The sequence below is a fragment of the Phodopus roborovskii genome, unplaced genomic scaffold, assembly GCF_943737965.1.
Source record: "Phodopus roborovskii unplaced genomic scaffold, PHOROB, whole genome shotgun sequence".
NCBI classification, from domain to species: domain Eukaryota; kingdom Metazoa; phylum Chordata; class Mammalia; order Rodentia; family Cricetidae; genus Phodopus; species Phodopus roborovskii.
Genome location: NW_026126611.1, coordinates 3,980,516 through 4,003,559, shown reverse-complemented (window position 1 = coordinate 4,003,559; position 23,044 = coordinate 3,980,516). Strand labels below are relative to the sequence as shown.

At 38.1% G+C, this 23,044-nt stretch overlaps 1 protein-coding gene across 5 annotated transcripts in view; it reads left to right on the top strand.

The window, feature by feature from the left end:
• The window catches only part of Qki (QKI, KH domain containing RNA binding), a 97,507-nt gene that overhangs the window by 51,308 nt on the left and 23,155 nt on the right, over positions 1–23,044 (top strand). For all 5 annotated transcript variants that reach the window (XR_007835867.1, XM_051206040.1, XM_051206039.1 and 2 more), the window contains exon 4: positions 14,114–14,257. Coding sequence is in view for 4 of the 5 variants with exons in the window: in XM_051206040.1 (XP_051061997.1) it covers positions 14,114–14,257 (144 nt within the window). In the remaining variant the exon portion in view is untranslated. The remainder of the gene's footprint in view (positions 1–14,113; positions 14,258–23,044) is intronic.

Sequence of the window (23,044 nt, the reverse complement as noted above, 5' to 3'; positions counted from 1 at the left end):
TATTTTTTTCTATGACCTCTATTTTCTGTTGTGTTTAGAATTTATATCCTTTAGCTAATTTCTCTCCAATATCTGTTCTGTTTACTTGGTATCTTACTTCATTTTATAACGTAGAATGGTAAATTTCATTCTGTGTACTTGTTTTAAATTACATTTTCCTTTAAAACAATTTTAGTAACATTTTAACTGTTTTTATAATAGAAAAGTTTACTTGCTTCAATATGTGAAAAACTTTAAAATTTATTTTTTAAGTTCTTAATTTGTTGCATTTTTTAGTAACTTAATGTTTATTTTTTTGTTTTTGTGTAGTTCCTGAGTTTTGGATTGACTTATTATCTAAGAATTTACTTAAGTAGTTCTCTTTTACCAGTTATCTTCGAGGAAATAAAAGATAATGAGTTGTTTAAAAGAAAGAAAAAACAGTGATGCATCTGTGTCATATTACCTTATATTCTGATGCCATGTTAAGGCTTTTTAATTTTGTTTATTTATAATATCATAATATGTCTGAGGAGGTAGAAGGGGTATCCTTATGTCTCATTTTGCCCCAAATAGCCTAAGCTGTATCACTACCATGATGTAATTGTCCATAGCTTTTCTGGTCATATCTAGAACACTGGGATCTTAGTGAGTAATTATAAAAACACTCAAGTAATTTAACCTATCAGATTGAGAAGACAGAACAGGACACTTTCAGGATACCTTTTCACTAGTTAATGGGGTTAACAAGTAGCGTAAGATTTTTGTGCAAGGACTGTCTTAAATATGTATTCCAATCAAAACCTGTGGGATTTTTGTTTGTTTGTTTTTTGTTTGTAAAGTAAAATTCTAGACCACATTGTTCCGTAAGGCCTGTCTGTATGTGTCACTAACCAGATAAAGGAGAGTGGGTAATATGTAACTCTTGAGGTTGTAAAATCCCAAGATGAGGTACTAGCAGGCTCAGCATGTGCTGAGTGATGCACTCCATAGGAGCCCCCGCAGATGTGACCCCACAGAAGGGAAATGGTCTGCCTCATTTCCCTGCTTTTGAGGGCAGAGTATCTCCTGAAAGATCCTACTTGCTACTGTTGAATTGAGGATTTTCTCACTCTGCATTTGGGGCAGCAGACCCAGATCATAATATACCACTAGCTTACATATGGCTGTGATAATGAAAGCCATGAAGAGAGGAAAAGCTAAACTAAACAATTGCTTGATTCAGTTAATGTCCCCAGTGGTGACACATGGCTCCTTTTGTAGAGGAAAAGTAAGATCTATTTCCACTGGTAACATTTTGTTGTTCAGAGGTGGCTTTTTCAGGGAAAAATCTGAATAGTAAATCTGGAAAAATAAAAGCTTGGCAATATATAATAATGTCTTTTCAACTTGGTACTTTGAAATAACATTAAAATTGAAAAAACTCCCCCATACCCAACATTCACCTCATCACTAATATAAGCCTTTTAAGTCTGAGCCTGAGTAATATTTTATAGTATTTAAATGTTTATTATTATTATTGCCTCTGTGTATCTTTGTGAATGATATGTTTATACAGTGGTGTGTCTATGTGGAGGTCAGTGGACAACTGTGGAATTTGTTCTCTCATCTTTATGTTCTGGGCACCAAACTCAGGTTGGCAGGCTTATTTGGCAGGCACCTTTACCTGCTGACCCACCTTGCTAACCCCACATTTTGTTGTGTGTATTAGCTAATTAATTACTGATAATATTTAATAGGAATAATTTTTTAAAAGACAGGCTTGCATTCTGTAGCTCAGGCTAGAACTAAACAGCTCCTACTGGCCTGAAACAAGTAACAGTTTGTCTGCCTCAAATTACTTAGTATGTTTAAATTTCAGACACAAGCTAATACACCTTAATCTATAAAATTATATATTAAAAAGTAATTTTAAGCTGTTTTGTTGCAAATCTTCCATCATCCAAACTCAGTAACTTGGTGTTAAAACTATATAATATGTATGTTCTTCTCTTTGGTAATTTTCTATGCTCCCGATCCAGTGCTTCCAAGCACACATTTAGAAACCCACCAAAAGAGGCAGATAGCAGCTGCAGGGTGTTTGGGATGTTTATGACATTACCAAAGGCTGGGGAGCTTGAGGCAGAGATGCTCTGAGACAATAGCTGTTTAATGAGTTTGCTTGTATGTACAAGAGAAGAGAATGGGCCTGATTGCTCACAATCTGAAGCCTGAAAATGTATTTTTCTGGATCTGTGTATTTGCATATCTAATTGCTATGTAATCAAAACTAAGTGAACTGTAGCTACTTCAAACTTTAAAATGAAAGGCAATCATCCTTCTGGTGAGGAGGGGGACCCCTAGCTTACAAGCTAGCCTGAATATTAGCATTATAGTCCTCTTGTGCTTAATTATAGGTGTCTGGCTGAGCAGTAAGTGTGTGCCCGTGTAATAGAGAAGTGGATGTGACTTTGACACACAGTGGAGCTCTGAGAGCCATTGCTGCGTATTCAGTGTGTGTTTTGGTGATAAGAGAATGTGCCAGAACGACTGTTAATTACCTGCTTTGTTTGACAGGAGCAGCGGTTACACCAATGACCTCATTGGAGTAAAACTTGTATTACACAGTTAGAATATGTTTGGTTTTCTGTTGGGAAGAATCATCCTCCCCCAGACCCCCCCCCCCCAGTGGACAGCATTTTTTGGGTTTTTTTTTTTGTTTGTTTGTTTTGTTTTTCCTCCAAGCCCTTTATTTAAGGTTAACCTATTTGCCATAATATGAGTCATTTGGGTTATTGTAGATTTTCCTTTTCACTATACTATTAATTTATCTATCTTTAAATGCCTTTAAAAGTTTTATTAATTCCAAGGTTTTCAGATAACTTAAAGCTCTTTTTATATTTTCTCATTGAATTTACACATATAACACAGGCTTAAACCATTTTAGTTTCATCTAGTGTCAGGCCAGTTCTTAGTTATCCAGTCTCTGCAGATAGGTTCAGTCTGAGACCAAAGTCTTTTAGATTCAAGCATTTGCGTTGAGCCTGTAGACTACTGAGATACCTGTAAACCCTCCCTCCCCCCCAAAAAAAAAAATTACCTTAAACTAATCCTTTTCTCATATCAGAAGTTTCCCCATTTTCTTCTTAAAATTTTTTTTCTAAATCTAAAATTTAGAAAAACCAATTGTTTCCTGAATATTTCCCTCATTTATTTTTATAAATTAGTAGTTGAGGTGAAATTATTAGACGTTTCAGTTACTTTTATTAAGTTTTACCTCTTTAAGATTGAGTTGTTGAAGCTAGGCATAGTATGTGTGTGCACATATGCACACACCTGCCCTGTGTGTGAGTGCACCTGTGCTGCACACCTGTGCTGTGTGGCACACCTGTGGACATTAGAGGACAGCTTGCAGGAACTGGTTTTCATCTTCTACTCTAGGTTCTAGAGACCAAACTCTGGGTTACCAGGCTATCATGGAACACCTTTTTGACCTGCTGAAACAGCTTTCCTGCCCTTAGTATCCTTTTGTGTGTGTGGGTGTATATTCATGTGTGTGCACATGAAGGCCAGGGGTCAACCTTAGGTGTCATTACTCAGACACTGTCCATTATTTCTTGAGTAGGATCTCTGATTGGTATGAGGTTAAGCCACCCATCCCACCTACTAGTGCTAGAATTATCTTGATGCTAGTGGGCTGAGGGTTTACCCAGATCCTCAAGATTGTGTAGCAGGCACTCTTTTACTGAGCTACCTCCCCAACCTAAAGTTCCCTCCCTCCCCCCTTCCCTCCCCTCCCTCCCTCCTTCCTTCCCCTCCCTCTCCCTCCCTCCCCCTTCCCTCCATCCCTCCCCTCCCCCTCCCCTCCCCTCCCCCTCCCCCGTGTGTACAAGTGGGCATGTGTGTGCTCTCCGGTTACCTAGAAGCTGGTGAGGGCCCTGCTGGGATGATTTGGAGAATGGGCAGTGGGTGTTGAAGCTGTTTCACTGGTGTAGCATGGAATTTGAGTTGTGACATCACTTTTGAACAGAGACAAAAAGTTGTGCTTGTTGCCTAGGAAAAAAAGAGTGTTATAGCCAGCCCCAAGGCCACAGATGCTTGATGTTTAAATGATGAGCAGTCACTAGTCAGGCCCCGATGGTGGAAAGCTCTGATCGTCTAAGTAAAAGCTGGGGGACTTCTTGTAGTGAATGTGCAAGTTTCTGTTAGGACAACTTCCTGCAAGTTAATGAAGAAAGAACTTGAGAATAAGCTCTTCGAGGAAAGATGTTAGTATACAAAGTGTTTGTAGGCCTGGCTTGTAGGCCTGTTCACAGCACAGTGAATAGCATGAAGTTTGTTTAACTTGGAAGAATCCCTATGCTATAGATAGGGGAGAGAAAAGATGAACTGGGATTTACAGCATGGTAGAAACACAATCTGAGTGGAAGGTGTGGCACTGAGGCCAGTTGGTGTGCAAGAGGAGAGCTTGTAGTTCTTCATTGAACTGACATGATTGCCAAGTAGGAACCAGACAGCTAAAAGCAAGCAAAATGAAACAACAGCATTGTCATGAAGTTCAAAATTAAGACCTGATGATCAGCTACATTCTTAAAACTAAAAGACAGGTACATTTAAAGTGATCTTGCAAGGTAGCCTAGGCTACCCACAGGTGTTTTCAAATAGCTGTCCTTAGGATTCTGATAAACTTAAAATAGGGAGAGATGGACGATACTAGCAGGAAAATAGAAGCATTTAGGATAACATGGAAATTTAAAACTTCAAAATAAAATCTGTTATGGGGGAGTAAATTTGATAACTAGATGACCTGTCCTGGATTGACTTAACTATATATATATTTGAAGGTGGCCCAGTACTCAAGAACAAACACTTAGTGCTCTTGCAGAAGACAGGGTTGAAGTTCCAGCCCTACATGGTTGTTCAACACTACTTGTAACTTCAGTTCTAGGATATCTGCTGTCCTCTTACCTCTGATAGTCCCTCTTCACGCACCTCCACAGACATACCACCAGGCACACATAACATCCATTAAAAATACAATAAATGAAAAAAGAATCTGATGGGTCTGATAGGTTAGGGCACAGAAGAGGGTCTGGAGAGGAAGCTTGAGAACCAGGGAATACATGGACATGATGGACGCAGAGAGACTGTTAGATGGAGCTGTAGCTTCAGCCCTGCTAGAAACTGCCCAAGTAACAGTGGGAAACAGGTCCCTCTGAGCACAGTGGTTTTGATAAAAACACATCAAGAACTGTACCGCCCAGGAGAGGGTAGATACAGGGAAGCTGAAAGAGATATGGGGAAACAGTATTTCTAGAAAAGAGAGCAGTTTTGTCCCTGTTGATGTAAACTATAACAGTTTCATGAGGAATTAAAGGGAATACTTTGTAATGTTGATGGTTATGATATCAGGACAACTTCACAGTGTAAGCACAGAACTTTATACAGGAATCAAAGACAAAAGAGACAAACAGTAATGCACAATCAGAAGTAGTTTGTAATATTCCACTTCCTTTTTTTAGCTAAAGAGAAGGGGACTTTATCACCACTACCTTGTCCTTCTGGGCGTTGCTAAAATACTGTACTTCATCATTGGAAAATTCACATTTTCTTTTAAGTGCACTAGAATGGAACCCAATCGTATTTTTTATGTCATAGCAGTTTGCTGTCATGAGTATTGATAATATAGGGACTTTAAGAATGATTGTATTTCACCCCAAGCTGTCAGAAGCTTCAGTGTGTTGTTGTCAGAGACTGGGAAGTCTCTTTTGTCTTACCTCAGGGAACACTTCAGCTTGTAGAGAGGAGCGTTAGGCACTGGAACCTCTAAGCAGCAGAAAAGAGGGTCCTACCCCATGCTCTTTCCAGCCTTCTTAATGTCGTCTATGACTAGAAACTGTTTTGAAAAGATAAGTGGCTAAGCCTTACTCTGTGGGTGACTTGGTGAGAATTTAAAATACAGGGATCATAGCACCAATGATTAGGCAAGAGCACAGACTTGAACTGGTGCCCCACAGCATTCTCAATAAGACACGCCAGGCTTCAAAAAACGTTGCTATTTACTTTCGAGTCGTAGGATTTGTCCTTGAGATGACTGAGTGGGTAAACGTGCTTGCTGTACAATTTGACAACATGGGTTCAACCCCTGGAAATGCACACTGGAACAATGAATGGATTCTTCAGAGTTGTCCCCTGACCGTTCCTTGCAGGACCCGACAGATGCACCCCCCATATACATCATATACACAATAATTAATAAATGAAATGTAACAAAAGAAATGTCTTAGAATGACTGAAATACTGCAAGTAAATAGAACCAAGTGTAGATGTTAAAACAATAGGAAAAAAAAAGTGTAGTGAAAGATTTTAGAGTTAGGGATTTGAAAAATGTACATGATGTTTTTGTTGGTAAAATACTGTTTTTTGTAATGATGCTTATGTTAGAGATATAACAGGAGATTTTATTTTCTTTATTTTTAATGGAAATAGTGAATTGGCAAGTGGGGTAATCTAACAAGAAAAGAAAAAATAGAGGGGTGTCTTGATTATTTCATTCTTGTTCATAAGTGTAGACGAGTGGGATTAAAGCAGGCTCCTTCAGTCTGATGTCTGTGAGTATAGATGCTGTAGGAAGGAAGGGAGGCTCGATGGAGAAGAGCGCCCATGAAGAGAGAGAGGTCTGGCTGGTCAGTAAGTGGTGTGAGGATGTTGGGTATGGACGTATGTTTTATTTTCCCTCTGGCATTTTAGACAATTAAAAAAAGAGCAGAAAATCAAATATTCATCAATAAAAACTAAGCCACAGCAGGGAGTATATTTCTACATATATGACAAAGCATGCAAAGTATGTAAATAACAATTAAAAATTACTACACGTTCAATCTGAAACTGAGCAGAATATGTGATTTCACTCATAAGAAACCCAAATAAGCAAGGAGTGTGAAAAGTTAGTCTGGGAGGATGTAACTATTTATTTAATGAGAGTAATTGTCCTCAGGAATCCTAAATGGTCATTTTGTTCCATAGATCTGGGATGAGGAGAACTAGGAGTCACCGCGCCTAATGTTCAGAGTGTCAGTAAGATAGAACCATGCTGGTAAACAGCCAGGCCTTTTCTGCTAATCCTGCATTTGTGTTTGTTTTGTGGTGATATTTTTCTGTGCAGACTATTTAATGTGTCATTTTCCTGAGAGACTGTGCAGAGCGTTTCAGCACATGCGGGTAATACAGCACTAAGTAGGCTGAGTAGGAAGTACAAATGATGTCCAACCATTAGTGGTTGGTAAGAATACAGAAAGCTACTTAATTTTTTCTTAAATCTGTTACCTCATTGTGATACATAATCTGGTCATTTATGAAGAGCTTATTTTTAAGACAGTACCCTCTCACCACGGAATTGTAGCAAATTAAGACCAGTACATCCTTGAGTGTTAGGTTAAAGTTAAAATACAGTATCAACACCTTATTAAACACCTTGTTATGGGTGCTTTGTTGAGATAGACTCTTAGTTATATGGGTGATTTGTAGGATCAGTATTACAATGTGCATGTCAGTGTGGAGACTTTTGGTTTTGTTTGTTTTTTTAAATAATACTTGTCTTAAAAACTCCAGCTGAGTTACTTCTAACTAGTTAGACTATGTTTTTCCTTTGTGTCTTCCTCCTTCTTGATATCTTTTTAGTTTTCCTGTCTTGATTCTCTCATTGTTACTTAGTGAGTAAAGGTTAGAATAGCAGCTACTGCCTTTCCTTTGTCTTTCCTCTCGAGACAGAACAAATCATCCTACCGGCCACCCAGAGCAGTAAGCCTAAAAGGGAACCCTGGCGGCTAGATTGGACCTACTTAAGGTACCAACCACATCTTGGGAAGCCAGGACACTAAATAGCTGCCCTAACAGTAACTAAGTCCTTATGTTTTGATTAATTATGTTGTTGACTAAGAAATACAAATTTAGGTGCTGTTGAATGACAAAGAGCTATTTGTGGAAGATGAAGACTGCATTCCAGTCTAACTCTTAGTTGTTTTGTTGTTGTTGAGCCAAACTCCTGAGTTAATATAGACTGCTTTTAGTGTTCAGTGTGAGGGAGAGTAGTAATGTAGGTTTTAATCTGAGCAAATCATATGTGATTATGATTTATATAATTTGTACATTCTTATCTTAAAATGGAGTGGAGCTATACTTGGCCAGGAAAATGATTCATCATAACAATTTGGTGGCTAACATTTAATGACATTTAATTAATATTATAATATAGAATGTTTTGTAAAGTTCAATTTTGTACCAGTAAAAGTCATGAATGTAACATGATTTTTACATTGCAAGTAATTTTGCATTTAAAAAAATGGTTTCTGGGAAATTATAAAATTTTAATGTGTAGCTATAACTCATAAAGGAGGATTCATGAAAGGTCTTACCTGTATTTATTATTATTATACAAATGGGAGTGAGATTGGTGGCAGAGTTAACGTATTTTGATGTGGCTCTCTGTACGCCTCCTTACGCTTTTGACACAGGCTTTGCCCATGGCACCATTGAAGTGTGTGTTTTAGAAAGTAAGCGTCTGTCAGATTCTGTGTAATGATGTTGCAGGAGCACCCACAGGAAATGCAGACACAGAGAGAGAAAGGGCTGCCTGTCACAGGGCTCTGCTGCTCTCACTGTACCACATGAGCACTCTGCTAATACTCAGCAAAGTGGAAGGTTGTTCCCTAAATGTAACTGAGGTGCCAGAAGAAAAGTCTCAGAGTTTTATAGTTTTTGTGGAATAGATGTAGTAAATGAGGAATGCGCAAAGGATCTTAAGTTGTTTCAGCTTTCAAATTGTGTAAAAAAGATCTTTTGAAAAAATGAACTGTGAAGTATGGGCACTATGGAGTGACCCTGCTGTATACTGTGGAAATCTCTTGCTCTCGTTGTTAATGAAAAGCTGGTTGGCGGATGGACAGGCAGGGTTTGGGGAGAAGAAAGAGTGCTGAGAAGAAGGGCCAGGTCTGAGGGGTTTAGGGCAGGCGCACGGGAAGGAAGTTCATGGAATAGGCTAATGAGCCTAGGGGCAGCACATAGTCTAAGAGAAATGGGGCGATTTAAGTTGTAAGAGCTGGTTGGAGACAAGCCTAAGCTATCGGCCAAGCATTTAAAATTAAGTCTCTATGTTTATTTGGGAGCCACTGTTGAGACGCAGAGAAGTGTAGAGGTGTGCCCACGTTGTGTCTGTGCCTCCTGCCTCCTGGCTGTGCAATAGAAACTCCACAGAGTTCTACATCTTTATTCCTCTAGAAATTCCTGTGGTCTTAGGTGGAAACCTAGCTATGGATTTTCAGGCAAACACAGATAACTTTTAAGATAATCTTGAATGTTACAAATAATTAAAGTTACTGAGAGTATTTAACTATGGTCTGAGACATTTTTTAAAAAAATTAATTGCTTCTAAAATTTGTTACTAAGTCAGCAAACTGGAATCAGGAAAAGAATTGTAACATCCTAAAATTTTCTGTGTATTCCACAGAGAGAAAGTGCCAGGGTTTAAAGTATGCTCAGTACCCAGTTATCATAAAGTAGTAGTAATACATGACCAGTGCTCAACACTGTAATAAGCACCCTGGAATCAAAACAGTTATGAATTATGCACCTGCAATCTTGCCAAGGCTCCTTGAGTTCAGTTATAATAACATAGCACTCAGGATTATATTTAGAGACATACTGTTTTTTGACTGGATCAATTTCGTGTAGTTCAGGGTGGCCCTGAACTCTCGCAGATCATCTGCTTCTGTCTCACGAGTGCTGGATTAAAGGTGTGGCCACTACTGCCTGTCCTGTAAGGCTAACTGGTGGCTCAGCTCTGCACTCTGATCTTCACACAAATTTTATTTGTTAGGTTACAAACAAAATAGCACTACATTTTCCTTTGTTTGTGTAAAATAAGAAAAGGTTATAAGGAATATACGAAAAACTATATTCAATAATAATGTATAACATACACAGGCAATAAATCAAGCAACTATGTTTAGTGCATTTGCATTTGACAAATTCAGAGAAAATACTTCCTTCCTGTCCTATCTTGGTGAGTCCAAAAGGTTGTACCTAATTTACTTTCTATTCTAATTTGCATTACTATCCAAAACTATCTTGATATTTCTCAAATTAGTACACTTTACACGCCTTTAATGAGTTTCCTTTCTGCATCCAGTTAACAAGGAAAACTATAACTAACTATCGAGTCGTCAACTCCCTCAGAGAACCTAAAAGGAAATAATATTAGCTGAGTAAGCAGGAAGTGCAAGCAAGTGACTTCAAAAAAAAAAAAAAAAAATGTGTGAAATGACAGAAACAGCTGGCTGCCTGGACAGTCACCCAAGGTTCCCCTGCAACACTGGACATCCGTCTTCAGCCTACAGGCCTAGAATATATGAAAGGCCTTTCTGTGAAGCAGGATCTTTGAAGGACTGTCCTGCCTTGTATTGACAAGGTTTGGCAGTCACTCTTTTGTGTCCTTCTTGTCCAATTAGGACAGCATACTGTCAGCAGTTGAAGCAAGGGCACTTTCTTGCCTGTGGCTTAGTTTGCCATAAAGAAAGTAAACTCCATGTGGAGTTTCTTTGATACCCGTCATCTTCTTTGAAGTAATTTTAGTATGGAGGAGTACACAGACAGTAAGTGTTCAGTAAAAATTTTCCTGCCATGATAGTCATCATTGTCATTTCAGCGTTATCTGAAACTAAGTGGCTAAGTTACTTGAAATTTATTTCTATCTGGGTGTGGTGGAGCACACCTTTATCCCCAGAACTCTGGAGGCAGAGAGAGATGGGTAAATCTGACTGTGTACCCTGGTCTACAGAGCGAGTTCCAGGCACAGAGAAACCCTGTCTCAAACCAAAAAAAAAGTAAGCAAGCAAGCAACAAAAAAATTATTTCTACACAATATGTGTAACAAAGAATATCAACATTGTAAAATATTATTTAGAAATTGTGATTGTCTTTTTACTTATTGGAGAATAATGTAAACTGGTTTTAATATGTTGCTGAATTCTGGTGTTTCTTTTAGTTTTTTAGGTATTTCTTTCTCCATTAAATGAAAACTTTGAACATATTTGTAAATAATGGTAGTTACACTGTGTTTGGTATCACTTTGTTATATTTAAAAGTAATTTTTTTCTTGTGGTTTTGAAAAGACATTGCCACCACATCTTCAATGAGATTTTGTATTTTATAGTTTATAGTTGAAGTCCTATATGATCCTGGCTGGTCTGGACCTTGTGACCCTCTCTCTGAACCTTCTGAGTGCTGGAGTTTGAAGCATTGCTTTCCATGTCTGGCTGGAACCATGATTTTTATCAATCCGAGCATCAGTGAAAGCTCTTGCTCTTTGTGGGTGCTTTTTTTCTTCTTTTTTTCCTTCCTTCCTTCCTTCCTCCCTCCCTCCCTCCCTCCCTCCCTCCCTCCCTCCCCTCTTTCTTTCTCTTTATTTCTTTTTGGGTAGGCAAAATTTTCATCTAGAAGTAAACATTAAGGATAGGTGAGGCTTTTGTTCTTAACAGCTTTCCAGCTGATTAATTTATTAAGACACATTTTCTGTAGTATTTTACAACTCAGAAATTTATTCCTTCAATAGATCATAAGGGCAGATTATATTGCAACTTTGTTCTGTGTTCTTACAAGTCAGATAGCATTTTCTTTTTTAAAGTCTTTTAGCTTTTTTTTTTTAATTTTCTCTGACAAGTTATAGTTTCAGTTTTATTTTTAGTTTTTCTGAAATGTTTTGGATTATACTCTTTGCTTTTTCTTCCCTTAGTGTATGTATTAATAGGTAGCTTTTAAAGTCTTTTGTTGATTATGATTTGTTTTAACTGACTTTACATTTCATACGTGCCCCATTTAAAATCGTGAATGACTTCCACCATGTACGTGTGTGCGCGCGCACGTGTGTGAACATGCCTTGTTCTCTCTCTAACTTACTTACTCATTCATTCATCACTTATTATTTCATGTTTTGTCTTGAATGCCTGTACACCATGCATGTGCAAGGTCCACAGGGGCCAGAAAATGGAGTCAGAAAGATGTCATGTGTCTGGAGTTAGAATAGTTGTGAGCTGCCGTGTGGTTGGAATAAAACCAGGTCCTCTGGGAGAGCAACCAGTGTCCTTAACCACTGTGCCATCTCTTCAGTACCTGTTTATTTTTTGAAATAGGTCTTTCACTGAATCTGGAGTCCATTTCAATAGATGGGTTGGCCAGTGAGCCCTCTACACTTCCCAGTTTCTTAATTCATTGACTCTTTATCCTTACAGATCTTCATTATGTATCCTAGGTAGAAAGGAACAGCTCATACCTTCATTAATTAAATATTGACAAATAACTGAATTTTTGTTTTAATTTTGAACTGGAAAAAATATCTCCCCCCCCCCCCCAAGACAGGATTTCTTTGTTTAGCCCTAGCAGCTCCTCAGCTAGCTCTTGTAGACCAGGCTGGACTTTTAACTCACAGAGACCCTCCTACCTCTGCCTCCTGAGTGCTGGGATTGAAGGTGTGCGCCACCACCACCCAGCTTTTCAACTGAAAATATTTTAAGTCGCCACATTGATATTTATTAATTGCTTGTTATTGTCTTCTTGGGTGCTCTTTAGCTTCTCTGCTGATGTGCTGCCATTTTATTCCATATTGATGTTTTCATAGAACTGCTTTTTCATGCAGTAACCACCAAAAACCTAGCTCTGCCAACATATGCTAAAGGGAATGTGGTGTGATCTAATATGGAAACAGATAGGCTCTGGGCTACTCGTTTGCAGTGTTTGATTATTGCTATTTTTCCTTGAGATCCACTTAGCCTTGACTGTTTCCCTACCAAAGTTAATGACTTTATGATAAAACAGAATCCTGTACTTAGTAGATCTTATTTCTGTCTTCATTGTTTGTCCTCAGGAATATGAAAATTAATAGGAAAGCCTATTTTATCATACCAGCAGTTTACTCCTTTGACTGCATTTGACACAGTAACAGACTGATGGCCTTCACAACAAAGTCTCGCCGAGTGTTTTATTGTTTACCTCTGATAACTTGCGTTAAGTCTGTGTACCAGTCATATTTACACTCACTTTCTTAAATTGTTTTTCAAGCTTAAGACTTTGTACATTCCTAAGTTGTCTACTTGTATATGTGGCTGTCTGCCCTATCTTACAAGTAGTTTGAGAAGGTTTTCAGCATCTGCACCTATGTATTCCTTACTTGGCAATCAGAAGTTATCATAGAGGTGGGACATAGATACTTATCTATGAAACATGTATGGGACTTGAAACAATGCAAGTGTAGACGTTATTCTTCATTTTTATTTTACTTGAAGATTTTGTATGTGTGTACAGTAAAGTATCAAATCTGCCCCCTCCCATTTCCCCCAGTACACTCATACACACATTGGTCTTCAGAGTTCATGTCATCTTTTGTAGTTTTGTTTTCTGAAGTCCACTCAGTTCATGTCATGCTCCCTATATTACATGTGCATGCTATCTATCCACTGGGCATGGGCAACAGCAGTGACCATTCCCCAAGGAAGAGTGCTCTTCCTCACCCGGCAGATCTCAACTGTATAGTTCACTGTAAAGGGAAAGGCCAGTGGAAGAGCAGGTAAAATAATTACTACTTGAAATACTTCGAGCAAACAGTGTGCCTTTCACATGATGGGACCTATTTTGAAATTACTTTTTGTAGTATTGACTAGATCCAGTGTTATTTAAAGTTGTAGTAATGAATGGAAGCATCACTAAATTGGAGAATGAGTTTGACTCATCACCTTAATTGGCAGCTTGTTTACTGTGATAATGGTAAGTGAGTAGTTCAGCGGTGAAGACTTTGTTTCCTTCCAGGTGAGATGGAGAAGTGGCGTGCTTCTCAGGGTTCGTCGTTATAGTTTGTAGAGCAGCAGAGTAAGCAGCACTGCCATTTGTGGTTGCCTTGCTCACTTGCGGCCTCAGCTGGGTACATAGGCATCGCAGCACGGATATTTATTGACTGACGAGTCCCATGGCCAGGCTTTGGTTTGTAATGTTACTGAGTAGAATATAAAGATGGCTGTAAGCAACAGGCACCTGATTCATGTTACAGAATACGTGTCCTTCTGTCTTTGTAAAAATGTTAATGATACTGTGCTCTGTATAATTTCCTTAGGAGGAGCAAAACAGAGGCAAGCCCAATTGGGAGCATCTAAATGAAGATTTACATGTACTAATCACTGTGGAAGATGCTCAGAATAGAGCAGAAATCAAGCTGAAGAGAGCAGTTGAAGAAGTGAAGAAGTTACTGGTACCTGCAGTAAGTAGTTTCTACCGTTCGAGTTTTTTCAACATTTCTCCTTTCAGGTTGATTTGAAATTGTTGAGTTAACTTAGACTAGGTTGTTGTGTGTTAGTGAGTTTTTTTTTTTTTTTTTTAACTGCAAAGTATGAAAATAGTGAATGGCCCATTGAATATAATATATGGTGTAAAAAATAGGATTGCTCAAAGCCTTAACTAGGGAATTCCCGCTGACTTTTGTGAAGGCAGTGTGATAGAGAAGCAAACCTAATTAACCTCCTTCTTAAAAGTCATACACTTAAATTGTTGTGTTTCAGGAGAAGAATGTAAAGTTAGCAACCAGTGGGGTGCTAAAGATGGTTGGGTTTTTGTTTGTTTTTTTATTTTTTTAATTTTGTTTGTTGTGGTTTTCTTTTCTTTTTTTCTTTTTTTTTTTTTTCCTTCCTTAAAAGGTTGAGTAAGCAGGACACGTTGGCCCAGGCTTAGAGTCCCAGTACTCAAGAGGCAGGCACATCTCCTGAGTTTGAGACCAGCCTAGTTTAAAATAGTGAGCTTGACGGCAAGCAAGGCTAAGTAGAGAGACCTATTCTTCTACACCAGCAAAAATATTAAGTCATAGTAAGTGAAGCTATTATTGCAGTGGGAAAGTAGACTGTGGGAGCTTGTTAATTGAATTGCCTGTATGCTCTTTGGCCTTTTTTGTTTTGTTTTGTTTTGTTTTTTCCTCCTCCTGTAGAAAAGTTCATGCTCCATAGTAAAACTTTGAAACATTGGTAAAGCATTGTAAAAAGATGTTTTCTTATTGAAAATGGGATTTACTGATTTTTTTTTTTTCCTTTTTTTGAGACAGGGTTTCTCTGTGGCTTTGGAGGCTATCCTAGAACTCATGCTGTAGACCAGGCTGGCCTCTGGCTCACAGAGATCCATCTGCCTCTGCCTCTGGAGTGCTGGGATTAAAGGCTTGCACCACCAAAGCCTGGCTCCAAGGGTTTTTTTGTTTGTTTTTTGATTTTTTTACACTTTACTAATCTAAGCTAACAGACAGAGAATCTTTGAATACTCATTACGGGTTAATTTGAGAGTGGATTCCTTCTCTCCTGTCCACATGCTTCCCTGAAGTCTTTACTTTATGTTGCTCTCTTTCTTTTTATTGGGCAATGAGGTTCTCTCCCAACACTGTAGAACATGGGGGTCAAACTCAGGTAAGGCTCACCAGCCAACAAGTTGTACAAATGACACCCCTCTCTCCACACCCCGCCTTGTTTCTCTGTGTAACAGTCCTGGCTGGCTTGGAACTCACTTTGTAGAGCAAGCTATTGTGCTCACAGAGCTTACTTTATTAAGCTTTCTCGCTCATTAATAAAGTGGGACTGTTCAATTGGCTGCTCTGAGAGAAACTAGGAAAATTGATGCTCTGTTGTCAATGGAGCCATTTTGTTGCTTACATAAATGAGTTTGAGATTTGTTATTTTTTATATCCCAGTAATTTGTTCTTCAGTGTCCTGACCTTCCACTCTTTTTTTATTCCTTGCAAGAATGTATTTCATATGAATTGTGTTGATAGATATATAAGGAGCATGGACAGGCAGACTGTTTGTAAATGCAGGTCTTTGTACACTGTTAAATTAAGTCCTCTTCTTTCTCCTTAGTAATTGTATCATCTTGAAAAGCAATGAAAGAGGACTTTTTGTGAACATTGTGTTACTAGTTTCATAAACAGAAAAATATTGGAATGCTATGTATCCAACAATTCAGAGCTACCATTATCCTGAGCATGTGTGTTTACTAACGAAGCAAAAAGGAAATTGTATAATAGTTTACACTTGGGTTTACCCATTAGATTTTTTTCTAGCCATTCTTTCTGTAATTTACTTTTATACTAAAAGATACTATCTTGAAAAGGAGCAGTGGTTTAAGAAGGTTATTAGTGGGTTTGAGAAAATTTTAGCCTCTCTGTTTCTTTATTTTCGGGTAACCCTGTTGCTAGTTAGACCTTGGAGCAGCCTTTCGTTTGTAGAATTGGGCTTGGTCATGGTGGTGCTACACTCCTTTAATCCCAAGGGAGGCAGAAACACGCCTCTGTGAGCGTGAGGCCACCCTCGCTTACAAAGCAAGCTCCAGGATAGCCAGAGCTGTACAGAGAAACCCTGTCTTGAAAAAACAAGAGAAAAAAATAATTTGTGTAATTATTTGTTGGTCAGTTAGGCTCACTTGAGTTTAATCCCCAGGTTCTACAGTGGTGGGAGAGAACCAGTTTCTGAGAGTTATCCTTAACTTTCACATGAGAGAGCGTGCCATGTGCATGGCCACACCCTCTCATTGTCCATACACATACTGGTTCATAAACATGGTTTGTGTTCAGAATATGAAAAGGTGGTAGCAGGTAAATGAATGAAACTTTAAGAAAATGCATACTATGTATTTTATAGGGAAATAGCCAGTTTTGGTATCTCTCGTACTAAAGGTTTTTAGGATTATTGCTGTTAATATTAAATAGGTAACTGATTTTAAATTGTTCTACGTGGTGTTACTCTGAAGAAATGAGACTTTAGAATTATAGACCATAGGATAAAAACACATACTTTTTCTTTTCTTCTTCTTCTTTTTGGTTTTGTTTTTTTTTTTTTCTGGAGAGATGGCTCAGCTGTTAAAGGCTAGGTTCACAACCAAAATACAAAAACACATACTTTTAAAATATAAGTTCTATGCATTGATTTAACACTGCATAATAATTACTTAATATCTTTTTATAATGTAAACATTGTATTAAAGAATTTATTTTAATTAAAATTAATTTTTATGTATATTTTGATGCTTATATCAAGATAATCAAACTTTCAACAAAGCAAATTAACTATTTGAAACTTTGTCCATAATTGTCCAGTTCCTTGTGTAAACTTAACCAAGAGAAAAATTGTGTTCAAAGTGGCCTTTTATGCATAGCGATAGTTGAACTAGCATGAAATAAAATGAATCATCCATTTGTAGTTTTAAAAAAGTCATCACACAAGAATTAATGTGTGATTGCTATGTCATGAAACACCTTATGCATTTTGGTGAATGTCATCTGCTAAGTGTGTCATGCCACCGAGAATTGTCCATCGCAGGGCTTTTCTTTGTACTAGCTCTGGGTGTCTCTAACATGGAGGTGCCTAGTTATTGTAGTAACCCAACTTCCTTCCGAATCAGATGCTTTTCACGTTCTGGAAGGGAGCGGGCATTGGGGGAAGGACTTGTTAGTGCCTCCTAGTCATTCTCTGGCTTTTTGAGACAGTGCCCCCTGTAGTTCAGCTTATCCTTGAACTCCTTACCATGTAACCCCACCTCCCCACTGCTAGGATTACGTGGGCCAATATGCCCTCCTCGTTTCTTTGATTGTCAGTCAACTCTGCTGCTTGTTGAGAAATATTACTGTGTTATGAGCAGTTTTCCCGCCAGCCTGGTTCCAGTGCCGCACCAGCCCCAAATAACACACAGAGACGCTGTATAACAACAGATATAAAGCTGTTGGCCTGTTACTAGCATGACTTATTGGCTAGCTCAGTCTTAAGTATTCACTTTGCTTACTTTTGTGTATCTTTGTACATTATATCTTGATAATCTCACTTGACAAACTTTGCTCTGAGGAGCTGAGAATGTGGCTCAATGCTTGCCAACTGTGTGTGTGTGACCCTGTATTCAGTACCCCTTAGAAATAAACAGACATTAAGGAGTGTTACCATTGATTGAGACATTTCAAAATAATTTGCAGTATTTTATTTACAATTATATTTAATTGCTGGATTGGGGACTTAGGAAATGAGAGTTTCGGATGTGCTTAGGAAATCAACCCACCTTCACACACACACACACACACAATAGTGAGGAGTGAGTGAGCGAGCGGGCACGTGGAGAATCTGGAGACTGCTGCCTGGTATATCTTGCTCTGTAAAAATGTAAGTGTGTGCTGTGTCTTGACAGTGGCTGTTATTTCCTGCATGCTCTTAGTGTGTGTACCTTCTTTCTCACATTTCCCTTGAGCTACTTCCACCTGCAGTTGTTTTAGAACCCCATAACTAGCTCATGTACTTCTGTCTAGTCTTGGGGGTCCTCATCCTTGTTTACATTGCGGTTCTTCTCCCCCCGGCCCCCAGCACACGTGTCTGTCTGTCTGTACGTACCTTTTAGGGTCCCCCCCCCCCCACTTGCTTGGATACTCCACGAAGAATGAGCACACATTTCCACAGTGCACTTTCCAGCCTTTGGTTATCTCTAAGGTGCACAGCGTGCCCACAGAGTGAGTCACTGTTTTATTTATTTAGATTTCTCGGATTTTCAGTCCTCTGAGCATTTTATGTAGCACAGTTTACTGATGCTTACTGTAGTCTAGATGAAGTCACAGGAAGGTAAGCACAGGGTGCCTGCCATCTTAGAGCCTACCTTTGGAGTTTGATTACTAACACTAAAAGAAATGTATCAGCCATGTTATGTTTGTAATAAGCGGTGCAGAGAAAACCAAGGCAAGGTGGGATAGAGAACCATGGATTAGGGAAAAACTGTTTTATTTAGAGTTCACAAAATGCTTCTTGAAAAGATGACATGTGAGAAATACCTAATTGAAATGTGTGGTACAACCACTTGAATGTCTTAGTTTTCTCAGTTACAAAGAACAGAAAATGCAGTGGTCCTGTGACATGCTTGGAAAATACCATGGTGCCAAGCAGAGTTTGGTGAGCAAACTGGGGAGAGATGTGGAAGGTAATTGAGAAAGTAGGTTAAGGCAGAAGGCAGGTTGTCCTTATTCTGGGATAGGTTGTTGTGAGGAATTGAGGGCAGGGACGGAATGATTTGATAACTGTTGAAAGGATTCTCATGGCTGCTAGGCTTGTAGACATTGAGGGAATTGCTAAAAGCTAGGATGCCAGTTAGAAAGCATTCAAGTCCAACTCCTTATTCAGAGTAAGTTATAGCTTGAGACACAAAAGTTGTTTGGTCAAAGGTGATGGAGGTATTTGATAGGGTTATTTTGAAAGTGAAGTTGACAGGAATTTTAATTAGACTTTCATGTGGTATACTAATATGTGACTTAAGCAACTTAAGACAGTTGATGCTGTCCTTTGTACTATTAGAAGAGCAAATTTGGAAGAGAAAACAAGAAAAACCAAGAACCAGATCTTGAGCTACATGTGGCTAATACCAAGTAGGAATTAGATAGAAACTTAGAGCTATCGTGTCATAAGCTTTTAGGATCAAAGGACTGCTGGTGAATGTCATCCTAAAAGTGGACATAGCTGTGTACAACGGAAAGACCACACCCTGAACTTTACTGTCTAACTGTTAGGAAGAAATTGATCCCTGAGATGGAGCACAACTGGGAGGAGGAAATCTTGGGAGTAGAACCAACTAGAATCATTCCCAAGAAATGCACAGTGCTTATTCTACACAATTGTTCATTCATAAAAATCTAATTGGTTGACTGATAGATTTAGCCAGGCATTGTTTATTAATTTATTTTTGATAATTTAATATAGGAGAATTAATATCCTGATTGTCCTAGCCCCAGGAAGGAATAGAATATTTAGTTAATTTGTGTATATACAAATAAATATAAATCTCTTGAAGAATTACTAGGTCAAAGGATACTTGTACGTTGAGAAACACAGTTTATATTTTAATACTTAACTGTTATTAAATGCTCCTAAGTTAACTTCTAGGAAATTTGTACTAGTTTGCAGTCATGGCAATACTATGTGAAAATGCCTGTTTGAACATCTTAAACCTGGGTGTTACGCCAGGTTTTAAATCCACTGCCAAGTTCTGTAGAAAAATACGTATAATATTGCTTTGTTTTGTTTTTTTTTTAGCCCTGCATGGTCTGGAGCTTGGACTATCAAGTGCTGGGAATTATAGGCTAATGCAAAAACATTTACTTACTTACTTACTTACTTACTTACTCATTTATTTGTTATTTTTAATTTTTTGAAGTGATACATACACTACAGCCTCTGGTTTCATTTGGTTGGGGGGGAATATTATTTTGCTTATGATTAATTAAAGATTAAATTTACAGCTAAAGCGTAAAATTGTCCTGAATTTAGCATCCGCCTTTTCTAGAAAGATAAAATGACAACTGTGCCCATTTATTTTGTGGAGAGAGCTAAGTCCAGAGTTTGTGGGATGAGGTGTCAAGCATTGTCAACGTTGCTTGATACGAGCTTCATAATTAAGTGAAATCAAATATTGTTTTTGGGTTTTTATATCTGCTGGTTTTTAAGGTTCATAAATCTAACCTATCTAATTTTGAAATTTTAAGTGTAACATTTACTAAGTCAGTTTAGATGCCTTCAGTTCAATTTTTATTAAATTAAAAATTGTACATGTCGGTCAAGTGTTCATCTGTTTGAATGGGAACTCTGGTGGTGGAGGTCAAAGACAACCTTAAGTGTTGGTTTCCACCTTTTTAAACCTTGTTTGAGATAGACTCTGTTGTTTCTGCTGAGTCTGCTAGGCTTCCTGAAGCGGGTGCGGGTGTGAGTGTGAGGGTGAGGACCCTTTTGTCTCTGCCTCCCTTTTATAGGAGCACCAGGAATAGAGGCATACACGGTTGCACTCAGTTTTACGTGGATTTGGGGGTAGAAACTTCTTGGCTTTATGCTTGCTCAGCAAATACTTTACTACCTTCTAGAGCAATATCCAAAAATCATGGAATTTGGGTTTCTGTTGGTTTTTTGGTTAAAACTTCTGTTTTTGTTTTGGGACTGAGTTTTGCTGTGTAGCTCAGGCTGGTCCCCAGAGGCTCAGAGATCCTCTGCCTCTACCTCTAGAGTGCTGGGATTGAATATGTGTACCACCATGATAGGCTTAAATTTGGGTTATAAAACAACCTTATGAAGCAGATTTCACCTTTAGCCAATTAGCATATAACGAACAAGATACTAATTTTCTCACTGAAATTATACTATTTAAATCTGTGTAATCAATAATGGTTTTATGATGGTCATACATTTTTCCTTAGAATTGGATATTTAAAAGACTAGTTTCCCAGAGAAATGTTTTTCAGATGTTTCTTTTGATAATGACTTTACTTTAATCCTTTTGTTTTCCGTTTTACTAATAGACCATGCAGTAAGTAGGAATGAGTAGCTTTTTTCATTATATATAATACTCTTATCATACAAACCCATTCTTGTTGTCTTCAAGTATCTACTACAAATACACTCATGTTTAGGGACCCTCAACAGAAACTGTTGATAAGTCTGCCTGCCTCCTTTCTCTGGTGCTGCTTGGGTAGGCAAGAGCTCTCCCAGCCTGAGCCTGGGATCCTCCTGATCATTGTACCATCCTGGGTTCTGGTATCATGGCCTGAAACCATCATGCTAGGCTTCCAGAGTATTTCTGTAATGTTTCTCTTCACTACGATTGACACAGTATCCTTGCTTCTCTCAAATAAATTGGTAAAGATATATTTTTAAACTGTACATCAAAGATTATCATTCACTTTTGTCATTTTACTCAAGTAACAACCTGTTCCAAGTGTACAGTTCCTCTGAAAGTGGAAGAGGAAGTGAGCTGTTTGGTTGTAAAGTCTTTGCTGTGTATTACAGGAAGAGTCTTTTGATGTTTAAAGAAATAGTATTAGGATTTGGGTTGGGTTCATGTAACTTCCCTAATTTATCTTATAAATGGGAGGAGGATTTTTGCCTTTTCAAAGCCTAGTCTTGTAAGGATAGACAGGCTCTCAATTACTGAGTTATTTCCATAACTCTGAGAACTAGTTTCAAGGCATGCACTAGGATGTCATAAAAGATTTTACTATATGAAGATGTTTTAAACAGAGCTTAAATAGAAAAAGAACAATGCCTTGTGCTAGAGTTTAGGACAGTGGCGGTCTTATTTTTTAAGTGTATTATAATAAAGAATATTAGTATCATTTGCAATTATTAGCATTTGTGGTATATGAATATTGTAACTAATTCTTTTTACACAAGTTAAGCAGTGTTCTTCCATGATCTCTGGCTCAGTTCCTGCATTGGCTTCCTCCCCTGGCGATGGGCTGTGACCCATGAGCCACCTTAATTCTTCATTCTTCAATTTTGTTTTGGTCAGTGTTTTATCATAGTGGTGTAGAAACCAAATTAGGGTATGTTTCAATTCTGTATCAAGTATAACAAATTAACTACTAAAACAGGTGGTTTTATGTGTCTTTATTTAAGTCAACCCAGTTCCTTGTATTTTACTGAGTTTCTGAAAGTTTTTATAGTTTAGGTTTGAGCTATGCCAGACAAGTACTTTTTTCTATTTGTGATAAGCTTTTTTGGTACTCAGAATTTTTCTTGTTTTCTAATATCTTAGTGGTTAGTTTTTATCATGAACTTATTCATTTATAATGAATCTGTAGTAGTCATCCTTTTCATCATGATGTCAATAATATAATTTGTGATTTTATTTTTTGGATCAAATTCATTAATCTTCTAAATTCCAAGTTTTGGATTTTGTTAATTTTCCTTCTCTCAGTTTTATTGATCCCTGCTTTTCTTCTGCTTTATCTGGACCTTTTAAAGGTGAAAACGGTGATCAGAGGCCCCCCCCTTTTTTTTTTGTTTTGTTTTGTTTTGTTTTTAAAAAAAAAAAAAAAAAGCTTTGGAGCCTGTCCTGGAACTAACTCTTGTAGACCAGGCTGGCCTGGAACTCACAGAGATCTGCCTGCCTCTGCCTCCCGAGTGCTGGGATCAAAGGCGTGCGCCACCATCTGGTGAGATCTTTCATTTATGGCTATACATGTTAGCTGCATCCCATGAGTATGCCTGTGCTATATATGTTTATTATT